Genomic DNA, 25,172 nt, shown 5'->3' with positions numbered 1-25,172 from the left:
CTTCCTGCTCCCCACCCCACTTCCTTTCCCCGCGTCCGCCCCCACCTCGCTCCCACCCAGGCCCTGCGCCCTCCCACGACCGCTCCCTCTAGGCTCTCCGTGACTTCCCCTCCTCCGGCTATCACCGCCCTTTTCGGGAGGACGGGGCAACCCCGTGCCTCGCTCACCCAATGAGGAGCCGGCTCAGGGTGGGGCGGGACTTGGGCTAGAGCGGAAGTGGTGGCCGGAGCGGAAGTGCAGCTGCCGCCACCGCCGCCGCCGCCGCCGATTCCTGAGCCGGGTAGCCGCTGCCGCCGCCGCCACTGCAGCTCCGGTCGCCGCCACCGCCGCTGCCGCCGCTGCTGCCGCCGTCTGAGGAGTGGGCCTGGGGAAGACGCAGTCGCCGCCCTCCGAGCTTCCCGGAAGCGCCTTTGCTCGCTACAGTCCTCCACGGTGAGTGCGGCGCGGCTCCCAGGGGCCCCAGCGCGGAGCCCCTTCTCGGGCGGCGGCCGCGGCCCGTCTCGCCACCGCCCCTCCCCGCTTCCGGCCGGGCCTGCGCCTCCGCGGGAAGCCCGGGCTTCTCTCTCGGCGGGCCGCACGGGGTGCGGCTGGGGACGGCTGGGCCGCGGGCTCCCCTCGGCACCTCCTCTGCTCGGCGCCGCCCCTGCCTGCTCCCCCCGGGCCCGGAGCCTTCCCTCTGGGCCTGTCAACCTCGCTCCTTTGTGGCTTTCAAAAACTGAAAGGTAGCGGAAGGCGAGCGAGTCCCTGCTGCACTCCCCTGGATGAGCAAGGGTTTAACCTTGGCGACAGCTGGGGCGAATCCCTCTCCCACTCTGCAGTAGAGCTGTTTCATCATCGCCGGTGTGGGAAACCCGGCTGGACCCGAGATTCTCTTGACAGCGGGGTTGAGGTTTGAATCAAGAAATGGATTTGTGGGAATCGTTTTACTGACTCAAACCGGATTCCCAAAGGGGTGGGGGGAGATCAGGCTGAGAATTGAGGCTTCTCATGATATTTGTCGTCATTTACTGCCTTAATCTCGTGTGTCTGCGCCCCAAATTCCTCCAAACACCTTTTTTTTTTTTTTTTGGCTTATTTTGTGTTTTACTGCTTGGAATTTGTCTGTTAGTGGGGAAGGAGTGGGCGGGATGTGGACCCTTTCTTTCCAAGATGAGCGCATCTGGGTCTATTGCAAATGGAGAACCTGCGTGCAGGGCGGATTCCAAAGGTGGCAGCCTTGCTGAGAATTTGCCAGTCTCTCTGTAAAATAAGTCTTGTCCTTGCCTTCAGTACATTCCCTTTGGTGAGACCAGATAGTATTCCACTCTTGCTTTTACTTGTCTGATGTGGGAGGGGCAATCTGTAAGATGTTATGAGTCTGTAATGTCACAGGAGCCAATGCAGAAAGCTGCAACACTAAGGAGAATGTGAAAATTACATTTCTCACCATATCTCAAGTGTTTCTGTGAAACCACACATAACAGTTTATAGGCCTGAACACGAGGTTACTCAGCGTTTTACATTTAGCTGCTGGGAATTTATAGAATATTAACTTGATTTTTTGGTGGATTTCTTCTTGACTGCCTCCATCCAGCGGACCTCATTTCTTAGGGTTGTCCGAGGTTTTTTCTTTTTCTTTTTTATTCATATATTTTTTTTTTTAAAGATCGACGGCCATGGCAGCATACAGATGGAGAATATTGGGTTGTTGTTGTTGTTGTTTTTCTTTCTTTCTTCATCCAAGTTAGAATTTTAAGCATGACCTTAGAAATCGAAGACTGAAAATCCACTACCAACTGCTGAATTATTTTCCTAACCTCTGCCTTCAAACATGATAAGAAACCATTCACCCATCTTACAAATGAAGTCTTCATGAGAAATGAGGTGATTTGGCCTAAACCACACACCTACTTTCAGACTGAATATGCTCTTTCATCTATGGCAAGTATTTATGGACTGCCAGCCCCTGGAGTATGGCTCTTACCCTGTTAATCTTCTGTACGTTTCCCATGATGCAGTGCTTGTGTTACGTTGAAGCCATTTTAGACTTGGAGCTGTATGGATCAGGGAGGCAGCCTGTGTGAAACCAGGCCGAGCATATTCCCTTGGTGCTTGTTCCCTAGGCAAGGGTCTCCAGAGATTTGGGTTGCTGCAAAAAGTGCATTTTTCCCACTTGGCTGTGGATCCAAAAACAGCACTGAAGATGACGTTAGGTAAATTTGATTCAGTTCTTTCTCTGTACTGTTTTCTGGCAGTGATCATCAGAAGTTAATTATCTCTGCTTCTTAGTTTCCCTATCTCCACAGTTATAAACTGTAAGTTGTTAAGTATAAACCTTTGATTTTGTTGTATTTTAATGGTTGAGTTCACATTCTTCTTTCTCCCTTTCTGATAAGACACAGTCTTGTTCTGTCCACTTGCTATTGAAAAATGATATATTATGTAACTGTACATGTAGCAAGTCCAGTTTTTCTCATCTGGACCATACATATGATAACGGTATTCCCTCTTTCCCACCTTTATGCTGTGTAGCCCTGCCTAATCTCAAACTCACTGCTTTAGGCTTCTTCTGACTCTTAGGTGCTGGGATTACAGGTAAGCACCTCTGTGCTGGGCTGGCAACATAACTTTTGATGTGTGGTGGCAGACTGAATCAAAATAAGCTTCTGGACCGGGTGGTCTACAGGAGCTTGTTCCAGGACAGCCTCCAAAGCCACAGAGAAACCCTGTCTCAAAAAACAAAAGCAAAACTAAACAAAAAAGCTTCTGGAATGTAGATTTTCTTAATACAAATAAAATTATTTTAAAAAAATAATTGAATATAAATGAATATATGCCACGGTGTTTAAATATGTAAAATAGTTGTATAAGTTGTGGGATCTTTAAATAGCCTATCTCCTCAGACATGATTTTTTTGGTTTTTCAAGACAGAGTTTCTCTGTATAACAGCCCTGGAACACACTGTAGACCAGGCTGGCCTGGAACTCATAGAGATCTGCCTGCCTCTGCTTCCCGAATGCTGGGATTAAAGATGTGCACCACCACTGCCTGGCCAGACATGATTTCTTTTTGTTGACGAATAAAGTCTTTTCTTCTAGCCCATTGAGAAATACAGACACAGGGTCCATACTTTGTGTAGTCAAGATGCAGTGCATAGCACAGCTGAACTTGCAGCACTTGTGTAGCTATAACTTAGTAGCCATTGATCAGCCTTTGTCTTGTAGATTTATAATCAATGTTTTTGACTGTACATGTACTTAAGTCAACATTTAAATTAGGTATAGCATATGAGCCTATAGCCTAGACATACAGAATCTCCCCATTGAGGTTTAATCATTAGCCACCGAGGTGTCATCAGGTAAATAGTGTATGGTCATCACACTAGTCACTACTGTAGCACTTGGCATTCGCCAGGTTTCCTTCTAAGCACTTCAAGCATTCGTTATTTAGTCTTCAGCCAATGAAAGGTAAGTACTGTTAGCCTCAGTGTACAGATGAGGAAACTGAGATGCAGAAATTCGAATTTGTCCAAGGGAACACATATATGTGGCACAGATGAGGAAATGACTCCTGAAATCAGGAGTCATACCCAGGTGGCTTGCCTCCGGGTAGTGATGGATTTGACTTGTGATAGAACAACATGTGTATTCCATGACTACCTTACTTTTTTGTACATATATCCTACTTATGTATTTAAGCTGGAATTTCATCTGCTCTTAAAAGTGTATACAATGCTGACATTGTAGGATGATACTGCTGGTATAGCTCGGATGAAAGCTGCTGAAAAGTCCAGTTTTTCTAGTGCTTGCTTTATGCCAATAAATCCAGCAGGCACTCTGCAGAAAACCATCCTGGGTTCTTATTCACTAGATTTTAGTGTAACCATCATTCATTGTTACCTTTACTACTTTGTAGTGTTTGGGGGTTCTTACTTTGTCTGGGAGAAGGAAGAGAGGGACCATCTGTCCTCTGTCAAGAGAAAAGCTACTAAGTTACTCCATCTGTAAGAATTGTGCCCTCTGCTCTGTCAGTGGCATCGGGCAAAAGCAGTTGTGCCAGTCACGAACCCTAGACACTATAACACAGCTTTGCCTTTAATCCCAGCACTTGGGAGGCAGAGGCAGGCGGATGTGTGTCTGAGGACAGTGTGGTCTACACAGTGAATTTCAGGATAGCCAGAGCTACATAGCAAGACTTTGACTGTCCCCCTTCGTGTCGTCCCCCCCCCCAAAAAAAAAAAAATCCCTGCTTTATACATTTACCTAAGGAGATAAGAATTCACACTAACTAGGGGCCAGAAGGATATAGTTACATAATGACTCTTTAACTTTAGGTCTGTCTTCACTACAAGGTTCTAGTAGATCTGCATTCATAATGAGAAACAGTTGGAGTAGACTCGGGATTTTCCTAGGGAGAATGTTAAAGGAAGAGATACACAATTGAAGTTCTTTCCTGATCTGTGATATGTCTGCTTTCTGAGAGGCAGATGCATGTTTCTGATACTTGTCATGAGATGCAGTGAGCAATGGCCTCACAGAAACAAGCTATTCTGGCAGAGTGTAAGTAAACTTTTTTCCCCTTCAAGTTCTGGCCAATTCTTGATTATGTAAGTTTTCCTGTTCTGGTTGTTTATTTCATTGTTTTCCTTAAAAGACTCAACTAGAAGAGTTATTTCTGAATGGCCTTGACAAACATGAAAAGCCAAATAAAGTAGCTATGAGCCTGTGATCTCCACACACAATATTGAAGTAGATCCCAGCTCTGCAGTGGATAGCTACCTGTGTGACCCTGAGTAAGTTATTCTTTGCATATATAAAAGGAGATGGTGCCACATACATCATAGGTATTTAGTATTATATGAATTTATACAAGCTCCTAAGTGCTTTGTCCATAAATGAGAGTGTTGTTACTTAGCCTTTTAGCTGTTTGTATGGGTACCTGATTTTTTTGTATGCAGGATATGGTTGGAATCCAATTTGAATCTATCCTTTTTAAATGATTTATTTTTTATTTTATACACATTGGTGTTTTGCCTGAATGTTTGTGTGAGAGTGTCAGAGCCCTTGGAACTGGAACTAGGGGCAGTTGTGAGCTGCCACATGGGTGCTGGGAATTAAAGCCAGGTCTTCTAGAAGAACAAGCAGCACTCTTAACTGCAGAGCCATCTCTCCAGCCTCCAGTTTGAATCTCTTAAGTATGATTGGTAGCTGAAAAAACTTAGTAATCAAAAAGCCTAGGGCTGTGTATTGATTTGAGCTGAGGTAGTGCTTTGTACAGTCCTCTTGGATGTGATGGCTCACACCTTGGAACCCTAGTATTCAAGAGGTTCTGGCAGGAGAATTGCCAAGAGTTTGAGGCCAGGCCAGCCTAGGTAGCATAGTGAGTTCCCAGCCAACTTACGTTATAGAGTGAGACCAACAGCAACCAAAAAAGTAGTCTTAAGATAGACCATGTAGCCGGGCGCTGGGGCGCACACCTTTAATGCCAGCACTCGGGCGGCAGAGGTAGGCGGATCTCTGTGAGTTCGAGACCAGCCTGGTCTACAAGAGCTAGTTCCAGGACAGGCTCCAAAGCCACAGAGAAACCCTGTCTCAAAAAAAACCAGAGAGAGAGAGAGAGAGAGAGAGAGAGAGAGAGAGAGAGAGAGAGAGAGAGAGAGAGCGCATGTATACAGTCCGTATTGTATAGGACAGGTGTGACCTACCTGCTTCTGTCCACATAGGAAATAAAAGCTTGGTCACCTTTTTTTGTTTGTTTGTTTTGTTTTGTTTTTCCAGACAGGGTTTCTCTGTGTAGCTTTGGAGCCTATCCTGGCACTTGCTCTGGAGACCAGGCTTGTCTCGAACTCACAGAGATCCGCCTGCCTCTGCCTCCCGAGTGCTGGGATTAAAGGCCAGAGCCACCAACACCCAGTGCTTGTTCACCTTTTAAAAAGTCATCAGTGATCAAGTGGCTTGAAATTCAGTGTGGTGGGCATATTACACTTTGGGTGTTCAAAGGACAATTAATAGTCTGGATTCCTAACTTAAGCTTACAGCCCACTGCCGGTGCCAATAAAGGTGTTTACAGTAAACTTTGAGAGTCATATTCTAGAAGTAATCATAAGTAATTAACATGTGCTGTTCTTTTAAAGAGAACAAGGTAATTTAAGAGAAATGGGATGTCCCTTACTCATTGACCATAATTTTGTGTGGAAAACATTGTCAGTGCTGTTGATTCCCATGCTTACAGAAACTCCTAACCATGTAGCATCATAAACCAGATGTATTCCTCTTAAGTAACTGGGTGTGTTTATGGTAGTACAGTTGTAGATGATTTTTCCCTTTAAAATTATTTTGGTAATGGGAGATACTGTTTATTATCACTGATTCCTGCAGATAACATTAGAAACATTGATACTGGAGAATAAATAGGGCTCCAGTATCTGGAACAGTAATTTATTTTGAATTATCACCATGTTTGCTTCCATGTGCTTTTAAATCTAGTTAAATGTAGGTGGGGTATTTAATTAATAAGTGACTACCATAGGCTAAAAAGTTTCCAAGTTCTCAATTATGTATGTCAACTTCTTGAACATGGTGCAAAGTTCTACAGGTACCATACAACAGTCACCTAATAAGGAGATCTCCTTCCCAATGGATGTGTGTTATTTACTGGATCAGACATGACTTAACCAGTGCACTGCTGAAGCCAAATGAATGCCCCTTCCCCAACAGCTCTTCACTGCTAGTAGCTCCTCAGCTAGGGTGGGGCCTCATTTGTCCTTCCCAGCCATGCTAAATGTTACAGGCCACTACAGCGGATAGGGATCGTGAGTGCAACCACCATATCAAATCTAGAAGACAGCATTTCACAGCACTTCTTCCCATCCTCTGCTCTGATGGGAAGTCTTTAGATGTCTTCAGTGTCCCTGAGCTTTGGGGATATCCCAATTGGTCAGCAGTCACTTATTTTTCAGCACTTTGGCCAGTCTTTGCATTAACCACTGTCAAAAAAGAAGCATCTCTGACCAAGGTTGAGATGAATAGTAATCTGTTGGTATAAGCATAGACATTTAGGAGGTGGTTTGACAGAAAGCATATCTGCTTAATAAAACAGTAGTAGTAGCTTTCCCCCCATCCCCAGGATCTAGAATTTCCTATATCGGTGGGCTTTTGACCAGGTTTACAGTCCTGGGCATGATTTCCTTCCTGCAGACTCCATGCCCTTAAATCTAATCAGAAAGTGGTTTTCCTCCTGTTGTAATTTCTGTTGCTTTGATAAGATCCCTGACAAAGCAGCAGAGGAGGAAAAAGCTTCTTCAGCTTACATCTCTCTCCCCAGTAGTCCCATTCTTGTTTCCATATTCGCCCCTCCCTCCCTAAGGGCTCTTGCCCTCTCTCGTGGCCCTTTCTAGCTTTCTGACCTCTATAGACACTTAAACACACAAATCCAAAAGTTCAGAGATGGGGTCTGGACCTGGATTAGCTCCCTTAGTATAATGTTTCCCAGTTTCATCTGTTTTCCTGTGAATTTTTTGGTATTGTATTTTCTTTGGGTTTTATGTATACAGTGTTCTGCTTGCATGAATGCCTTCAGGCCAGTAGAGGGCACCAGATCTCATTGCAGATGGTTGTGAGCCACCATGTGGTTGTTGGGAATTGAACTCAGGACCTCTGGAAGAGCAGGCCATGTTCATAACTGCTGAGCCATCTCTCCAGTCCGGTGTTGTATTTTCTTCACAGCAGAATACAACACATTTCATATATGTATGCTTAGTATAGGATACCTAGGCTGAATGTTTCCTAGGTTTTGAAAATACAGTAGCAGTGTATATGGGTGGATGTGCAGGAGTCTATGTGATAAGATAAATTTCTACATTGTCTTTTGTGGCTTCATTATAATGGTGGGGTAAACCTTTGAAATCTGCTCATAAGATCAGTCAGTTATGAATCAGAATTAGCATGTGTCTTTGGATTGATCACTTATAACCAGCAGATCAATTTATTGTGATACATGTTATTTATCCTCACTTGGATACACTGTTATGATGAAGGGTGAGGGGAACCTTGGCGGATTCCGTGGCAGGCAAGGGTGACCGAGGCTGGGGACAAACATGCCAGGCAGACAAAGCTTAGTGAGTTTTATTAGAAAGGGAAAAGGGGTAAAGAGACACAGAGGTAGAGAGAGGACAGAGAAGAAAGTCCTGTCTGCCCTGGGGGAACAGCGGGAAAGAGAGGAAAAGAGAACATAAGTGGGTCCTTTGCAACTATGAGTAGACCACGCAACCATGGAACCCTGGCCTGATCATAGTACTGCCTGAGTGCCTTCTGCCAGGTGACGGGGCAGGCCAGCATAATGCCTGAATCCTTACACATACCACTTAACACCGGTGGGTTTTTGTTTGGTGTTTGTTTGTTTGTTTGTTTGTTTGCTTGCTTGTTTTTTGAGTTTCAACACTGGCAATTTTTAAGTTAAGTGTTGGGTTCTTGGGCATAATTAGTAATGATACTTGAAAACTTACGTGGAAGATGGGGGGTGGGCATGCTTGTAACCCCAGCACTCAGGAATAGGGGGATCAGGAGTTCAAGGCCATTCTCATAGCTTCATAGGGAGTTTGAGGCCATCCTGGGCTATAGGAGACCTTCTCAAAACAAACAACAACAAAATTCTACAACTGCTGTGGAAGAAGGAAGGAAGGAATTTTGGATTTTCTTCACAATTCAGTGTTTGCTGGACATAGAGCTATTGTATTTAGGTATTCTGTTTCCAGCAAAGATTCTGCACATTTGAATGAAATTAAAGTTTCACAAGACTGCATTTTGTGTGTGGAATGGCACACAGACATTTTTAGAGTAGGTGTTTTCAGTGAGTAGTTTCCTTTGAGAGCCAGGAGAGCTTCGCTTGTTCAGGATAACGCCCACCAACCAGCTGGTCCCCTGACTTCTCACTCCCTCCCAAGGCAGGTAGCTTGACATACTTAAGTTTCCTTCAGCCCTGATCTACTTTATGGTGCTGGGGTTGCTCTAGCTGATGCATCAGGGAGTGGTCAGTCTCCACCCATTCACACTTCTGAGCCTGGATTTATTTTCTACCACTATAGCGCCTTATTCTTCTCCTACCATCTCATAAAAGGAGCTAGCACACCTGCCTGTTTAAAAAGATTTTATTTATTTTTTTAATTCATTGTGTGCTTGTGTGCACGCGCTTTCTTGTGAGTGTGGTCCCCCCCCAGGATGCCAGAGGCATCGGGTCCCCTGAAGTTGGAATGACAGGGAGTTGTGAGCTCCAGAAATGAATTCTGAAAGTCAGACTGATTCCTTGTAAGAGCAGTGTGTGCTTTTAACTTCTGAACCCTCACTCCAGTTCCAGAATACCTCTTCTCTCTAAGTATAGTTGGTTGCTTTTCCGAGGAGATTCCGATGTACTGCCTTCCTGTGGTGGGTTTTGTTGTTGGTTGTTTTGTGTGCGTGTGTGTGTGTGTGTGTGTGTGTGTGTGTGTGTGTGTGTGTGTGTGTGTGTGAGAGAGGGGGGGGGGTTCCTCTGTGTTGCTTTGGACCAGGCTGGCCTCAAACTTACAGAGATCCATCTGTCTCTGCCTCACAAGTACTAGGATTAAAGGCATGCGCCACCACTGCCCAGTGTGTTCTTATTATAGCTTTAGCTTGAGTGTGGGGACACTCTGCTGGTAGTTCTTTTCAGCTCCTCTGAGTGAATAATCAAAAGAATTCTTAAACATACATACTGGCCATTTCTGTGGTTGTTTCAACATTGAACTGTAGGCATTTTGTTTTTGTGAAATACCTTAGGAGTCAGAATTACTTGTCCATGAACCTTAACTCTGAGCATTGTCTAAGCATTTGGTGTGTGTCGTCTTATTTGGCTGCTGTTAATGTCTACTTTTAACACTGCAGAAACAGGAATCATAATGTGGGGCATTCATTTATATGTAGTTTTATATAGTTTCCTGTTGGTTCTATGTAGGGCTTTCCTGGAAGAGCCCCATGTTTTTTGTAAAGTCAGGTGACTCTTGACATGTAGTAAACAATGGAATCCAATTTTAAATTTTTTGTTGTTTTGCTTTTGACAGAGTTTCTCTGTAAAACAGTCCTGGCTGTCCTGGAACTCACTCTGTAGACCAGGCTGTCCTCAAACTCACAAAGATTTGCCCGCCTCTGCCTCCCAAGAGCTGGGATTAAAGGTGTGCGCACCAACACCTGGCTACCCTTAGCCACTTGGTGTTGACTTTCCTAATCATGTTTATATGCTCTTTAGGAACATTTTAGGGGGGCACTATGCACCCCTTCATGCACAGCCCTGCACATCTTAATGTGTCTTTGCTGTGCAGCTTCCTGTTGGGGTGAGGCTCCTGCAGTCTGTACTGTTACTCTTCACTAAGCAGCTCTCCACCGTTGGGTATTTGACTTGTTTTCAATATGTCTCTAAGCATTTGTTACATTTATTAGCAGATGCCTGCCAGTACTGTGACTTGATGCTTCCAGTGGCCTAGAACAGACAGATTGACACCCATTATTACCATGTGGGTGCTCTGGGAACTGCTCTTCTCGTGTATGTCATTGCCTTCCTGCTGGCTCACTGCCAGCCTAGACTGTGGCCTCTACGGAGTTTATCTGTCCTGGTAAAAGCAAGTAAAGGCTGTGACCCTCATTTAGAATCTCAGAAGAATTGCATGCCCTTCTGATAGGCTGCCACTGCCTTGGAATTCCAGAAAAGTATGGTTGACAATTGCTAAAATGTCAGTTAACACATATGTATGTCCATTTTAACTTGCTGAGAAAATGACTCTCATGTTAGCATATAACTACTTCCTGTGCAAACATCAATCCCAATTCACTTCCTCCTTCTGGGTTTTTGTTTGTTGTTTTGATACTGGGGGGTTGAACCCAGGACCTTGTACATACAAAACAGGTGTTCCTCCACTGAGCTAACACCCCTAACATTTTTTGAAATTATGTATTTTTTAAAAGTTTTTAAAAGCTCACACTTTGGGCTTAAAATAATACATAGACACTCAGTGAGAACTAATGATCTTCAGGCTTGTTTGTGCAGTATTTCTAGGAAAGATTTAGTATCTGTTGTCCTTTAGTGCCCTGTTCCTGGTGCTCATAGCAACTCTGGGGAGGGAGAGTCTGTTGGCTTCTTTTGTAAACTTTAAGACTTGAGTTTAACAGGATCCTTTTCTGTATGATGGCAGAATATGCTTTGACATATGGTGCTGTTGCCTTTATGTGTGTTCTTTGTTCTCCTAGTCATATGTGTTGAAAAACTTTGAGGCATCACATGTGCATCCTTCCTTAGAATAGTGTGTGGGATAGCTTTTACCATCTACCATAGACCAGCATAAAGAAGCCCTAGACCGTATAGCAGGTTGCGTGTGTATTGAGAGTCCTGTGTCATAGACCAGCATGGGCTAGACAGGTGGATAGCGTTTGCATGGCAGGAAGGAAAATATCCAGCAGAGCAGTCTATACGAAGAGACCTGCATGTTTGAGCACGGTGCTTACCGGGTATATGGGAATGTGTGCCTGAGAAAAGGGACCTGTTGAAGATCAGTGGATCAGAAAACCTCACCAGCCACGTTCTGAAGAACTTTGAAAACAATTAGCTAGGGTTTAGACTCAAGTGATGGATTAGCCCAGCCCAAAGAGGAGACCTTACGATTATTGAGTTAAGGAGGTGTGGCTGAAGCACTAGTTTAGAAATCTATGGGGTGAGGGAGTGTGCTTTTAAGGAACAGGAACTTTGGGTTATTGTATTTGAGGAAGGAGAGAATACTACCAAATTTGTAGGGGGTTTCTTTTCAGGAGCTCCTCATTTAGTAGCTGTTCACTCATACCAGTTGTATGCAGGGTACTGGGAGAGTCTCTCCAAAGGAGCTCACAGTGCAGGAAGGAACTTGGGGGCACACATGAATGATTTCAGTACTGAGGACACACATTAGCCAGCAGGTATAGACAGAATTCTTTCCAGAAACATTTTCACGTTAGAAATAATGTCAGCCAAGTGTAATAACAAATTTTTGGTAGGTTCAATACAGACTTTAAAAATAATAGCTGGGCGTTGGTGGCGCACACCTTTTAATCTTAGCCCTAGGGAGGCAGAGGCAGGCAGATCTCTGAGGTCAAGGCCAGCCTGGTCTAAAGAACAAGTTCCAGGACAGCCAGAGCTACACAGAAACCCTGTCTTGAAAAACAAAACAAAAAAGACAAAGTCTGGGGGTGTTGTGCATTGCTGGAGTTCAAGCCCAGCCATCTTTAAAAAGATAGATACCAAAAGACAAGTGAAACTAACATTTTAAAATATTCTCAAAACATGTTTCAAAAGGTGGCACCGGTCACATTTTCTAGAGGCTAGTGACTGTTGCAGCTTCTTGGGAAGGTCGATGTAGGGGCCCTGTGGAAGGAGAGCTGTGGCCTAGTGAGTCAAGACAGAAAAGTGGACTTGGATGAAGACATGTGTTTTGGCAGGACACGTGAGAAGAGAGGTCTGCTGTCAGTTGCTACTCTTTCCACTGTCTCTGCTGCCCATGGCACGGGACTGTGAAAATGTTTAATCAGGAAGTGTCTTTATTGGGGATTTCCGATGACAGGCCTGATAACAGAGATGTGAAATAGCCAAGGTGAGGGCCAGGCGGACAGGTGGGTGTGGCTGTAGATGGAGAAAGAGGAAGGGTTCCATTTTTCCTTGTCTGTGTCTTCCTCCAAATGACTAGATATGTGTAACCCATTTCCTGTTGAAATTGGCCTAGCTGCTCCAAAATCCATCTTATATAAGTCTAGAGTTACATAAGCAGCAGGCATCAAGACCTTTAGTTAATGTGTTTTCTTGTTTCTTGTTTTTTTTGGGGGGGGGGTTCGAGACAGGGTTTCTCTGTGGCTTTGGAGTCTGTCCTGTAACTAGCTCTTGTAGACCAGGCTGGTCTCAAACTCACAGAGATCCGCCTGCCTCTGCCTCCCGAGTGCTGGGATCACAGGTGTGCGCCACCAATGCCCATAAGGACATAAATTTTTTCTAAGGTAACATGATGGTTTTTAATCTCAAAGAACTCTGTGAGAATGTCAAAGAATCTTAAATAGTCTCAAACCATTTTATGATTTTATGTTTATTTTTATGTGTATAGGTATGTATGTATGTATGCCTGCATGTACGTCTATGCAACGTGCGTGCGTGCGTGCGTGTGTCTGTGTGTGTCTGTGTCTGTGTGTGTGTGTGTGTGTATGTTGTACACAGAGGCCAAAGAGAGCATTGTATCCCTTGGAATTAGAGTTATAGGTGGTTGTGAGCCACCATGGGAGTGCTGGGAATTAAACCCAAGTCATCTGAAAGAGCAACCAGTGCTCTTAACTGATGAGCCATCTCTCCTCCCAAAAGTTTCTTTTTTGTACTGCATGCCCAGTGTAGCAGAATCACTCAGGAACTTGGGCTAATAGAAGGTCACCTTTTGAGGACTGTACATATTAAAATACATGGACTTCTAGGTGACTACTATAAAAGAAGAGGGCCTAGGGGTCTGTACCGAGTGTTTTCACATTTTGGGCCTGGAGAACTAACATTTCTGCTGACATTTCATCTGGCTGAAATGCTTGCAGTTAGACTCATAGCTGCTGTGGGGTAAGGGGAAATGTACAGTGAGAAGGGGCTTCTGTATTGCTGAGTGTTGAGATAAGGTTGCTTTTAAGAAAATATAGTCAGTTTTGAACTGCCATGTACATGTTGATGCAATGCTCTTAACCTCTGAGCCATCTCTCCAACCCCAAACTGAGGTTGCGTTTTAAAAGTTAACATGTATGTAGTTTAAACTTAAAAAAAAAAAAAAAAGTTGTTGAGGGTACTGTCAAGATGGCTTAGCAGGAAAGGGAGATTGTTGCCAAACTTGAGTTCAATCCCTGAAACCCATATGGTGCAGAGAGAGAACCAGCTCCAACAATTGCCCTCTCTTCTTCATACGTGTCCATGTGTGCACTCTTCCATGTGCATGAACATGGAAATGTCTAAAAGCAAGTAGTTTCTCAGCAGTTTCTGTGTATCGGGGAGGATGGTAGGATAATGGAACAAGCAAGTTATAGAAAGAAGAGACAGGCAAGCTGAAAGCCTTAACTCTTATTTGCGGTGGTATTCTGGGTCCATTATTTTCTCTCTTAATATTTATGTGTTTTTTTTAAGATTTTTTTTATTTATTTATTATGCATACAACATTCTGCTTCCATATATATATCTGCACACCAGAAGAGGGCACCAGATCTCATAACAGATGGTTGTGAGCCACCATGTGGTTGCTGGGAATTGAACTCAGGACCTCTGGAAGAGCAGTCAGTGCTCTTAACCGCTGAGCCATCTCTCCAGCCCCAATATTTATGTTTTCTAAGAAGGTGGAAGGGTTATTGGGAATATTCCATGTAGGATTGTTGGTAACAAAGGCCTCAGCCCAGTCCTGACTGTAGATATTCAGTACATGATCCACATTCTTGATGGCATTGGGGGCTGTGCTTCTGAGTATGCTGGTAGCCTGACATTGCTTTCTCTGTGCTCTTGCTGCTGTTCTAGGAATGACCATGGACAAAAGTGAGCTGGTACAGAAAGCCAAACTTGCTGAGCAAGCTGAGCGCTACGATGATATGGCTGCAGCTATGAAGGCTGTAACAGAACAGGGACATGAACTCTCCAATGAAGAGAGAAATCTACTCTCTGTTGCCTACAAGAATGTGGTAGGTGCCCGCCGTTCTTCCTGGCGTGTTATCTCCAGCATCGAACAGAAAACAGAGAGGAATGAGAAGAAGCAACAGATGGGCAAAGAGTACCGTGAGAAGATAGAGGCTGAGCTGCAGGACATCTGCAATGACGTACTGGTGAGGGCTGCACTTGTGCTTTTCACACTCATCCTAGGCATCATGGTCCAGATACAAACTCAAACAACTTAGGAAAGAGTGAAAGCCATTTGTAACTTGATCTAAAGAATATGATATAATTTTTATCATCCTTTCTGATCAGTTGATCATTTCTGGGATGTTTTCCTTCTCCTCTCAAAAAGGCTTGCAACAAACATAACATTTCATCAACATTCCTCCATTTTTCTTTAGAAATGAGGCCAGATGGAGAGGTTAGTTAGAAAGATGCAGTCACGAGTGGGTTGCTCTAGGGAGTGAATCGTCTCTGGAAAGGAAGAGATGGAAAGGCCTTTCAGCCTCTCCTTGGTCCTGCCCTCACAAAGTGTAGCAATCTGATGTTGAAGGTTTGGCACATTCTGTCAACTGCAATGTACAGTCCAAAGCCAAACCAAAGGTGGTATGGGGCTTTTCCCGTGTGTTATGTATACTATAGTCAGGTGTAGTTCCTTCTAACTACATGTGGGCTTGGGTGGGAGGGTTGCCAGTCCTAAAACACTTAATGATTATATTCTTTCGCTCATATCTGGAGCACACTGGGAATTTTATTTCCTATGTGAAATCAGGTAAAACTTAACTATGAGGGCTGCTTTAAAGGGAAAGGGATTAACACTTGTTGATTTCCTTCCTGCCCTACTCTCTGTCTTCCCAGATTACCTCCCTTGACATCTTCTTTTGAAAACCAATATAAAGCTTGTCAGCTGTCATGCGCATTCTTCACCCTTAACCCACGGGGTTACGCCCTTCTGCACAGTACTTTAAAACAGCTACTACCTCTTGCATACTTTGACATTGATTAATGAAATCCTTGGTAGCTGAGCTGTGCTTTGAGCCTTTCTCTTTATTAGATTCTTAGTGTAAGATAAAAGTTTCATGGCTAAACTTTTTGCCTGTCGATTGTTTGGGGGTTTGTTAATGGTGCACTAATTCCTGAATGTTAGGTACATCTGGTATTCAGATGAAGTATGGCTTGCATTCCAAAGGCAAGAGAGTTCCATAATTCCTGAATTGTAGACCAGCTTTTAAGAGCATCTGAAAGAGTATGAAGAAGAGCATGGTACTTACTGCCTCTTAACCAGTTTTTCAGGATGCCACATTCTAAAACAACTCTTCGAAAATATTGCTCTGTATACGAAGCTTGGACTCCTTCAGAACTACTTTTGTTGTAAGCATAAATGTTTAAAGGAATTTGTTATTAATAATAGTACTAGACTCTCTGAGTGCTTACTACGTGCCAAGCAACGTGTTAAGCACTAGATGTTACCTCGCTTGTCCTTATAACTACCTTAGAAGGTGGCCATGCTGGTCCCCTTGCCCCTCCCCGCTGTACAACCAAGGAATCTGAGGCTTGGGGTCCTCAGCCTCCTCTCCAGGTCATGTGGAAACAAACAGTAAGCATCAGAAGAAGGTTTTCTTCCCAGGTCAGATCAATTTTAAACTGAGTTCTTGCTGTTTTGTTCTATTGCTGCTTTTTTTTTCCCTTCCCAGAATAGAAAGACACACACACACTCAAAATTACAGAAGTAATAAAAGTTTAAATGGGGGGGGGGGGAGTTTGTTTGTTTCTACAAGATGGACAGAAGAGTTAAGAACTAAAAGTCACTTCTAATGCTATTATCCAGAGAAGCATTGTTCCTAGAATCCTCCAAGGCTTCCCCACATTTTTGTGTGCATGTACCCATGCTTATTTTAATACTAAAGTGAGATTCTTTTGTTGATAGTCTTTTCCAGCTAGATTTGTGTGAGCAATGCAGTTCTGTGCCATCCTTTTTATATCGCATCCCATTGTAGTAGCTGCATTATAGCCAGCCCTTACGGTGGTCAGAGGACTTGTAAGTGAAGGGTACAGGCTTCTGCTCTTAGGACTTGGCTAAACGGTATTTAGTAGCTTGGATGAAAGTTGGTTAGGTTTTTCTGTTTGTTGGTTTAGGGGGTTTTTTTGTTGTTGTTTTTAGTCTTCAGAAAAATCAGTAGTAGTAGTAGTGCATATCTTGAATCGCAAATGTAATTTTAACATCTCAGAAACAATTCAAAATTCTTAATGTGAATCACTTTTTAGGAGCTGTTGGACAAATATCTCATTCCCAATGCTACACAGCCAGAAAGCAAGGTGTTCTACTTGAAAATGAAAGGAGACTATTTTAGGTATCTTTCTGAGGTTGCATCTGGAGACAATAAACAAAGTAAGTAATGTTTTTAAGAAATAGTAGGAGGGGGGCTGGAGAGCTGGCTCAGAGGTTAAGAGCAGTGGCTGCTCTTCTAGAGGTCCTGAGTTCAATTCCCAGCAACCACATGGTGGCTCACAACCATCTGTTATGAGATCTGGTGCCCTCTTTTGGTGTGCAGATATGTATATGGAAGCAGAATGTTGTATGCATAATATAAAATCTTTAAAAAAGAGAGAGAGAGCTGGGCAGTGGTGGCACACACCTTTAATCCCAGCACTGGGGAGGCAGAGGTAGGTGGATCTCTGTGAGTTCGAGACCGGCCTGGTCTACGAGAGCTAGTTCCAGGTCAGCCTCCAAAGCCACAGAAAAACCCTGTCTCGAAAAAACAAAACAAAACAAAAGAGAGAGAGAGAGGAAGAAATAGTAGGAGGGTTTAATATTTCATAATGAAATCCATTTTTACTTTGTTTACTATAGATATTATGATCACAATAATGAGAATTTCAGAGACCACAGAATTGTCATGCATGGGGTCATAGGATTAGCAAATCTATCTAATGGACAAATATGAAGGGTATTAGAAGTTTAGTATTTAATGTATTTGGTGAACTCTTGCTTGAGAATTAATAATTCTCTTTTTATAGGTAAAACTATAAAATGTAATAGTTCACCTTGACTTTTGCTTTACCCAGTTTTAGTTTCTATAACTAGTCTGAAATCTAAATGGAAAATTCCAAAGATGCATGAGTCATATATTTTGCCCCAAGTTAGCCTGTAAGTGCTAGCCACCTATTACTTACCTAGTTGCCATATTAGCTACTTGATGGACTATTCTAGTATGGCACTGCTTGTGTTCAGGTAATTTACTGATTTCCAAAGTGCATTACAGTATATTGATAGAACTGTTCTGTGAATGTCCTGTGTGAGTAACCTTGAGCATGTATAATAGGTTTCAGACTGTCTAGTTCCAGGCATCCACAGATGAGGGGAGATAATGTGTGAGTTCACCATAGGGATGCATTTCTCTCAACACATGGCTTACTGTGATGTGATTGTAGCTGCTTTTATTCATTGCTGTGTGCTGAGTAAGTGGGTTTGCATTTATCCTCTTAGCATTTTGAATTTGGGTGTGAGTCTCTGGTTTTTCCAGTAAAAAAAGCCAGAGTTCATGTGTGGACTTTTTACTTGCCCTAGGCCACATACTGGGTAAGTTGAGAATTTGAGCTTATCTATATTGACCTTAAACCCCATTATTTTCTCACTAGGATGCATTTCCTTATGAAAGGCTGTTTCTGTATTTGACTATGTTAATAGACTTCATCATAATTGTCTGTTTTCTCCCAAAGCATTTAATACAGTACTTAGTATAAACATTGGCAAGTGTTTAAGGTGAATGGTGCAGACACTGGCCTTTGTTTTGATAGTGCCTTTGCTTTAGCCTTTGCTAAAGTGACTTGATAGTGAGTCCCATGTGTCATGCAGACTGTCCAAGAAGCTAACATTTTTATCTTCTTTCTAGCCACTGTGTCAAACTCCCAGCAGGCTTACCAAGAAGCCTTTGAAATTAGTAAGAAAGAAATGCAGCCTACACACCCAATTCGACTTGGCCTGGCGCTGAATTTCTCAGTCTTCTACTATGAGATTCTAAACTCTCCTGAAAAGGCCTGCAGCCTGGCCAAAACGGTGAGGAAAGACAGACCCTTTGCTGTTTCCAAGAACTTCTTTCTGTTTATGAGCTGTCCTCACTATCTTGGACTTTTAAACATTTTCTAGCGGCTGGGATTTTTAGGAAATAAATAAGACCATTACTTTGTGCTATTATCTGGGTATGTGTGTTGACCTTCATTTTGCTTAGTTTAATTACTATTGGGGTTATTGGTAGAACCGTCATGGTAAAAGTGGTGGTTCTCAGCAAGCTTTGGGCATTGGGCATTGTCTTCTTTGTGCCAAGAAAGGACATCATGAAAGAAATGAGATCCCATTTTGTTCATGCTGCATTACTTCCTGTCTTCTTTGGGGAGCTTTCTCTCCTATGCACACTGTTATTTGAAACTTTAATTTGGAAAGGGTGCCTGCACTGAATTCTACAACTTGAACCCCTGAGACAAATCAAGCTTAGTGAGGTGACCTTTGCTGTTCTCCTCTTTGACCTTTGTACAGACCTTTTTAGTTAAACAAAAATAGAAACCACTTTGGCAATTAAAAACTTATGAAAGAGCTGGGTGTTGGTGGTGCAAGCCTTTAATCCCAGCACTGGGGAGGCAGAGGCAGGCGGATCTCCGTGAGTTCGAGGCCTTCCTGGTCTACACATCGAGTTTCAGGACAACCTCCAAAGCAATACAGAGAAACCCTGTCTCAAAAAAAAAAAAAAACAAAACAAACAAAAAAAAAAACTTATGGGGGGTTGGAGGGGTGGCTCAGTAAGGGCACTGACTGCTCTTACAGAGGAACTAGGTTCAATTCCCAATACCCATATGGCAGCTAACAACTGTCTCTAACTCCAAGATCTGACACCCTCACACAAACATATATGCAGGCAAAATACCAATGCAAATAAAAGTAAATTAGTTAAAAGAGCTTACATACTAAATGTGCTAACAGTAACAGTGTTAGTGGAGGGTTGTCATTGCGGGTTGTTGGTTAATACATGTCATGGATTGGAAGCAGCTGGCAGATGTGAGAGGAGAGCGGGCAGCTCCCATCCTCTTATCTGCAGGAAGAGCAGGGCTAATGCAGAGAACATCCGGATCCTTGCTAATAGCTCTTTGTTTTAGGCATTTGATGAAGCAATTGCTGAACTGGATACGCTCAATGAAGAGTCTTACAAAGACAGCACCCTGATCATGCAGCTACTCAGGGATAATCTCACTGTAAGTACCTCTAGAGACTGCTTACCTGCCTAGGCTACTGTTAGCCCAGACTCTGTGAAGTGCAGTTCTGCATTGTTCCTTAGCAGTCACCATTGTCTGTGGTGAGAAGGAAGTTGAGTGAGGGACCTGGAAACAATGACTCAGTGATTCTCAGCCTGTTCTTCCAAAAGCCCCAGGTTCCCAGCACTCGCATGGCAGCTCACAACCATCTGTACTCCCTTTCTAGGGGGTGTGGTGCCCTCTTTTGGACTCCTAGGGCAGTAGGCGTGTAATGATATGCAGGCAGCACATCCACACGTGTAAAATAAAATGAAAAAAAAATTAGTAGTTGAGGTAAAATATATTGGGTCACCTCTTGAAAATTTGTAATGATCTTTTATTAGAGCTTTCCTTTTCCTTTTCTCTTGCAGTTGTGGACGTCAGAAAACCAGGGAGATGAAGGAGATGCTGGAGAGGGAGAGAACTAATGTCTGTCGTGCTTTGTGATCTGTTTGCTGTCACTCCGTATCCTCCACATTATATCCCTTTGTGCGATAAACAAAAACAAAAATCGAATGTTGACTTTCGATTTTTCACAGCCTAAGTCTAGCAAAAATGGTCCCTGGGATAAACAGCTGGTATTTGTATCTGAAACTCAGACTGGTCCCTTAAATGCCACGGCATTTCTGAAGTCTTGATTTTGATCAGCATTGACAGGATTGCTGTGTGTTTAATTTTTACAAACTGAACACTGTGATTATGGGGTTTTGTAACTTAGCAAAGCTCTTACTGATAGAAAAAATAGACCTGAATTATGTATAACTTTTTAGAAAGTTTAATCTGATATCAAAATAGTCACTGAAAGTACAATTCTGTTGTAAAGTTGTACAGAAAGTTGTAGAGAGTCCGTTGTGATGTCAGGACTTAGGGTGAGATGCTCGCCATTGGCACCCTGAGTTTGGTAACTCATGGTAACTTTGCCTGTGGTTGAGGTCTTATTGATCAGTATGGGCTGTTGCCACTCAAGTTCATGACCACAGATATCTGCAGTGTCTTCTCCTGAGGAAACTCAAAACCAGGAAGTGAAATTCTTTGGCTGATAATTGGGCTGTGACACCACAAAAAAGGTCCCGCTCATACCACATGTGTGACTAAACCCTTTACTACAGCAGTGTGCTCCTGATTAGCAACTTGTGAAAACAGATCTGTTTCTGTTAACCCTTTACCACAGCAGTGTGCTCCTGATTAGCTACTTGTGAAAACAGAGATCTGTTTCTGTTACCCCCTAGCTAAAGGAGGGAGTGAGTGTGGTGTGTCTTAGGAATGGCCATACCAGCTTGCTGGGTAATTCCTTTAAGGATTATGTTCTGAGGAGATGGTCTCACGCCTGAGGGGCGCTCATAGTCTTTGGTTCTTCCTAGCTTGGAGGGTGGGAACGTTGAGATGCAACATTCTTTCCATCCTGTCCTTAATGTTGACTTTGCTTTTCTCCTCTTTAAATTTACAGCTTTCTGCTTTCTTGGGTGTTTCCTTTTGGAAGCCTTTCTTTGTTGCTAATGTGTGGACAGGGACGTGGCATTGAGCACATTGGTGGGCAAAGTCTTGCTTCACATTCAGTGTTGAGAATGTAGGCCTGCTAGCAACGTCACCCTGTCCGCCTCTGCTCTCAGCACAGTATCCATGGCCTCTCCCTGTTGCAGCCAGCCCTGATAATGCTTGTTAGCGCCTGTGACCAGGTCTTCCCAGTGTACTCATCCAGCTTAGTTCCCAGACATGTCTAAACAAGACCCTGTAACCCAGGGAAGTTGCATGGACACTACAATAGAGAGAACCAAGAACAGCCAGGCCTATGAGTCTCACAGTATCACCCCTCTACCTTGACATTCCATGTAGCCGTAGAGTCCATCTGTGTGTCCATCTGCTGAAATGAGAAAAGAACTCATGCACTGATTTAAAACCAAAAAAAAAAAAAAAAAAAAAATTCAAAACAACAAAAAAACAAATAAAAAAAAAAAGCACCAAAAAAAAAAAATCCCTTTCTAGCTGAAGAAAAATGTGCAGTTAATACTTGGCGCTTGACAACGCAGTAGTGAGTGTGGAACCGAGCCTGTCTGTATATCTGGTAGCTCTTTGCTTTGTTTTTTTTCCTTACCAGTATTCTGCCTAATGTTTGCTTCTGTGGTGGTTATATTTGCCTAGCAAGCACACCTGTGGTTGTGAAAATAGTATAGCAAAAAGAAAAAGAAAACCCCGGTTACTGATGTACTAGATTCGTGTATGTCTTTTAAACATTCTAGTTTTACCTTACACGGAGTAATCAGGAAAATGTAAAAACTCAAAAGTGAAATAAAACATTTTATGAGTTAGTTGCCTGTGGATTGATGTGTCACCACTGTCACTCAAGACTATTCTGATCACACCTATTTAACCCTTTAGAGCCAGCAGTAAGAATGTGTGTGACTGTTTCTGTCAGGTTGGGTATGACCATTGCTGTCTTGAACCAGAGCAGCTGTGATCAGCTGTGCAAGGCTTTCACCAGAATGGGCCTGGTTTGGGGTCTTTGTTTTGGGTTTTTTTTCCCCGGGGGTGGGGCATATTTCACAGGATTACATAAGCACTTTGGCTGCTGATGGGCACAGATGGCAACAGTGCTGGTGGTGTAACTGCTTTTAAGTGGTGCAGGGGACTTGACAGTGATGCAGCTGCCTTTGGACCTGCCCATGCTCCTTCCTGTCAGTACCCCAATAAAACTTAACTGGTTTGCCAGACTGGACTTGAATGGAATCCTTTCTTTAGTCTCTTAGTATCTTCCTTGTCTATAGTGAATAGATGGGTCTGTATCTCCCTAGGAATAAGCCCTGTAATACTCCATGCAACAAAAAAACAAAGGTGAGTCTAGGAGGAGCAGTTAATGGTCCCTAGCTACAGGTGATAAGGTGCACAACTGAGCCCAGTGCCAGAGAAACCATTGGGTGGCAGTTTTCCACGGGTGGCATGTTCCCTCGGTAATAGGGTCTGCCAGGTAAGAGGTGTCCACCCACACACACACACACCCCTCCAAGCAGTTAGTGGACAAGAAGTATGTTACAGTCCCTGAAAGCGCTTGTGGCTCAAGACTACATAGTAGTGACGGTTGCATGGCCTGTGCTGTAGGTAATAATCAGGCGTGCACCTGAGGCTGCAGTGGGCCCAGAGTTCCTTTCTTCATAGAGGAGTTAGAGTGGGAAGAGTGGATGTGACCTGCTGTTTGCTCTGTGAGCTACGTGGGAGGAAGGGAAGGAGAGGTGAAGGGCTTGCTTGTCTTACACAGCTGATAGAGGAAGTGCAAATTGAGTCTGTTGACTGGGATCCAAAAACTTGGGAACCCATGGAAACAGTTGGTAATACAGAGGAAGGGAGGGTCCATGGCTCAACATGCAGGTGCCTTAGTGATGGGTCAGTACAGGAAAAGGAGAATCAAGACATTCTGCCTCTGAGCAGCTGGAATGGGGAAAGACATGTGGCTCCATGGGTTAAAGGTGTGGGGACTGCAGAGATGGCTCAGAGATTAAGAGCACTTTCTGCAGGGAGGAGAACTGGAAGGAAGGGGAACTGGAATTGGAATGTAAAAGAATTAATTAAAACAAAGCAGTGGCAGTTCTTCCAGAAGACCTGGGTTCAGCTCCCACCACCCACCACCCACCACCCACATGGCAGCTTACAACTCCAGTTCCAGGGGATCTGACCCACTCACACAGACACACATGCAGGCAAAACACCAATGCACAGGAAAATTTTTTTTTTTTTTTTTAAATTGAAGCCTGGCAGTGATGGTCCACACCTAATCCCAGCAGAGGCAGTGGCAGGCAGATCTCTTGAGTTTGAGGCCAGCCTAGTCTACAGAGCAAGTTCTAGGATAGCGAAGGCTACCCAGAGAAACCATATTGGGGGGGGGGTGTGCCTGCTGCCAGGCCTGGGGACCTGAGTCACTGGAAGATAACGTCAGGTATTTCCCAATGTACCCCCTGCTTTGGAGAAAGCTTTTGAGTGGAACCACCTCACCCTGCCTCAGAAGTGCATACGAAAGAACTAGAGGCTCATGGATTGTATATTTACCTGCCCCTTACTAATGTGTAAAACATGGGCTGTGGTAGGTACTGGAGCTAAGTGTGCCTTGGCCACCCTCAAAGGTGCCAAGAACTGAGCAGCAGTGAGTAGATTAAGAGAGACAATGGTACGGGTAGGTGCTAAGTTTGTGCTATGGGCTAGTTACCTGCCTACAGGCACTGTACACTTCTCCCCCGATGGTAGCTGTGCCGCTAGGGACACTGCATACCACTTTGGAAAGTTTCTACTTGGTGAGAATTTAAGGCAGACATGCCCTGTTGGGTGACATGAGAGCTGTAAAATTGTTTAACCTCCCTGCCATGGGGCAATAAATACCAAACAGTATAGACCGCCCAGGATATGTGTAACAAAATTACAGAAACCATGAAGAATTTTTAAAGGGTAGAGTATCCACCCAGCCCCAAACACTTTCAACAACCCAGTGTGGCCAGTAAAGAAGCCAGACGGCGGCTAGTTATGGTGCCACACACCTTTAATTCAAGCCCTTGGGAGACAGAGGAAGATGGACCTCTATGAGTTCAAGACCATCCTGGTCTACATAGTGAGCTCCAAGACAGCCAGGACTACATAGACCTTGAACAGCAGCCGCTATGAGTCCATTGAGGTGGTTCAACAGGTGCAGGCTCTTGTTGCCCCGCCTGAGGACCTGAAGTTTGATCTCCGAGGCCCACATGGTGGAAGGAGAGAACCAACTCTCAATTGTGTCCTGACCCCTACATCATGCCATAGCGTACACAGAATGAATGAGTCGACAATAGATTATGTTACAACAAGAAGAGCCAAACAGCTCATGGATAATGGTTCAATTATAGAGCGCTAAATAGAGAAATGCCACCCCCGTCCACGCTTCGGTACCCAGGATTGGTCTTTTGAAAACAGTTTAAGTGATGATATCTCTGCCTTGCCAATACTTGTTTCACAGTTCCCCTGGCTGCTGGATCCCCAGACCAACTCTCACTCAACAGGAAAGAAATCATCATAGGTTCCCTCTAGAGCCCCACTGTCATGGGATTGTTAGCCAGTAAACAAGGCGGCACCTTCAGGGGCATAATCCTGGATTAACATACCTTCAAAATGTTTATGTTCCGTTAAAACTTTATAGTGCAAGCTGAGCATGCCCAGAGGCATTCCTGACCATCACTTTGATCTTAAACATGTGTGTGTCTCAGCAGCTTAAACTTCGTGTT

General features: G+C 43.8%; 1 protein-coding gene across 1 annotated transcript; it reads left to right on the top strand.

The window, feature by feature from the left end:
- The first annotated feature begins 298 nt into the window (after positions 1 to 298).
- Positions 299 to 22,244, top strand: Ywhab (tyrosine 3-monooxygenase/tryptophan 5-monooxygenase activation protein beta). The gene is made up of 6 exons (XM_027423479.2): positions 299 to 432; positions 14,524 to 14,825; positions 16,921 to 17,044; positions 18,549 to 18,712; positions 19,804 to 19,899; positions 20,310 to 22,244. Exons 2-6 carry the CDS (start codon positions 14,526 to 14,528, stop codon positions 20,364 to 20,366), a joined length of 741 nt encoding a protein of 246 aa, XP_027279280.1. The 5' UTR covers positions 299 to 432; positions 14,524 to 14,525; the 3' UTR covers positions 20,367 to 22,244.
- Positions 22,245 to 25,172: the final 2,928 nt, after the last annotated feature.

This window comes from Cricetulus griseus, chromosome 6, assembly GCF_003668045.3.
Source record: "Cricetulus griseus strain 17A/GY chromosome 6, alternate assembly CriGri-PICRH-1.0, whole genome shotgun sequence".
Lineage (NCBI taxonomy): Eukaryota > Metazoa > Chordata > Mammalia > Rodentia > Cricetidae > Cricetulus > Cricetulus griseus.
This window is presented reverse-complemented; position numbering and strand designations above follow the sequence as displayed.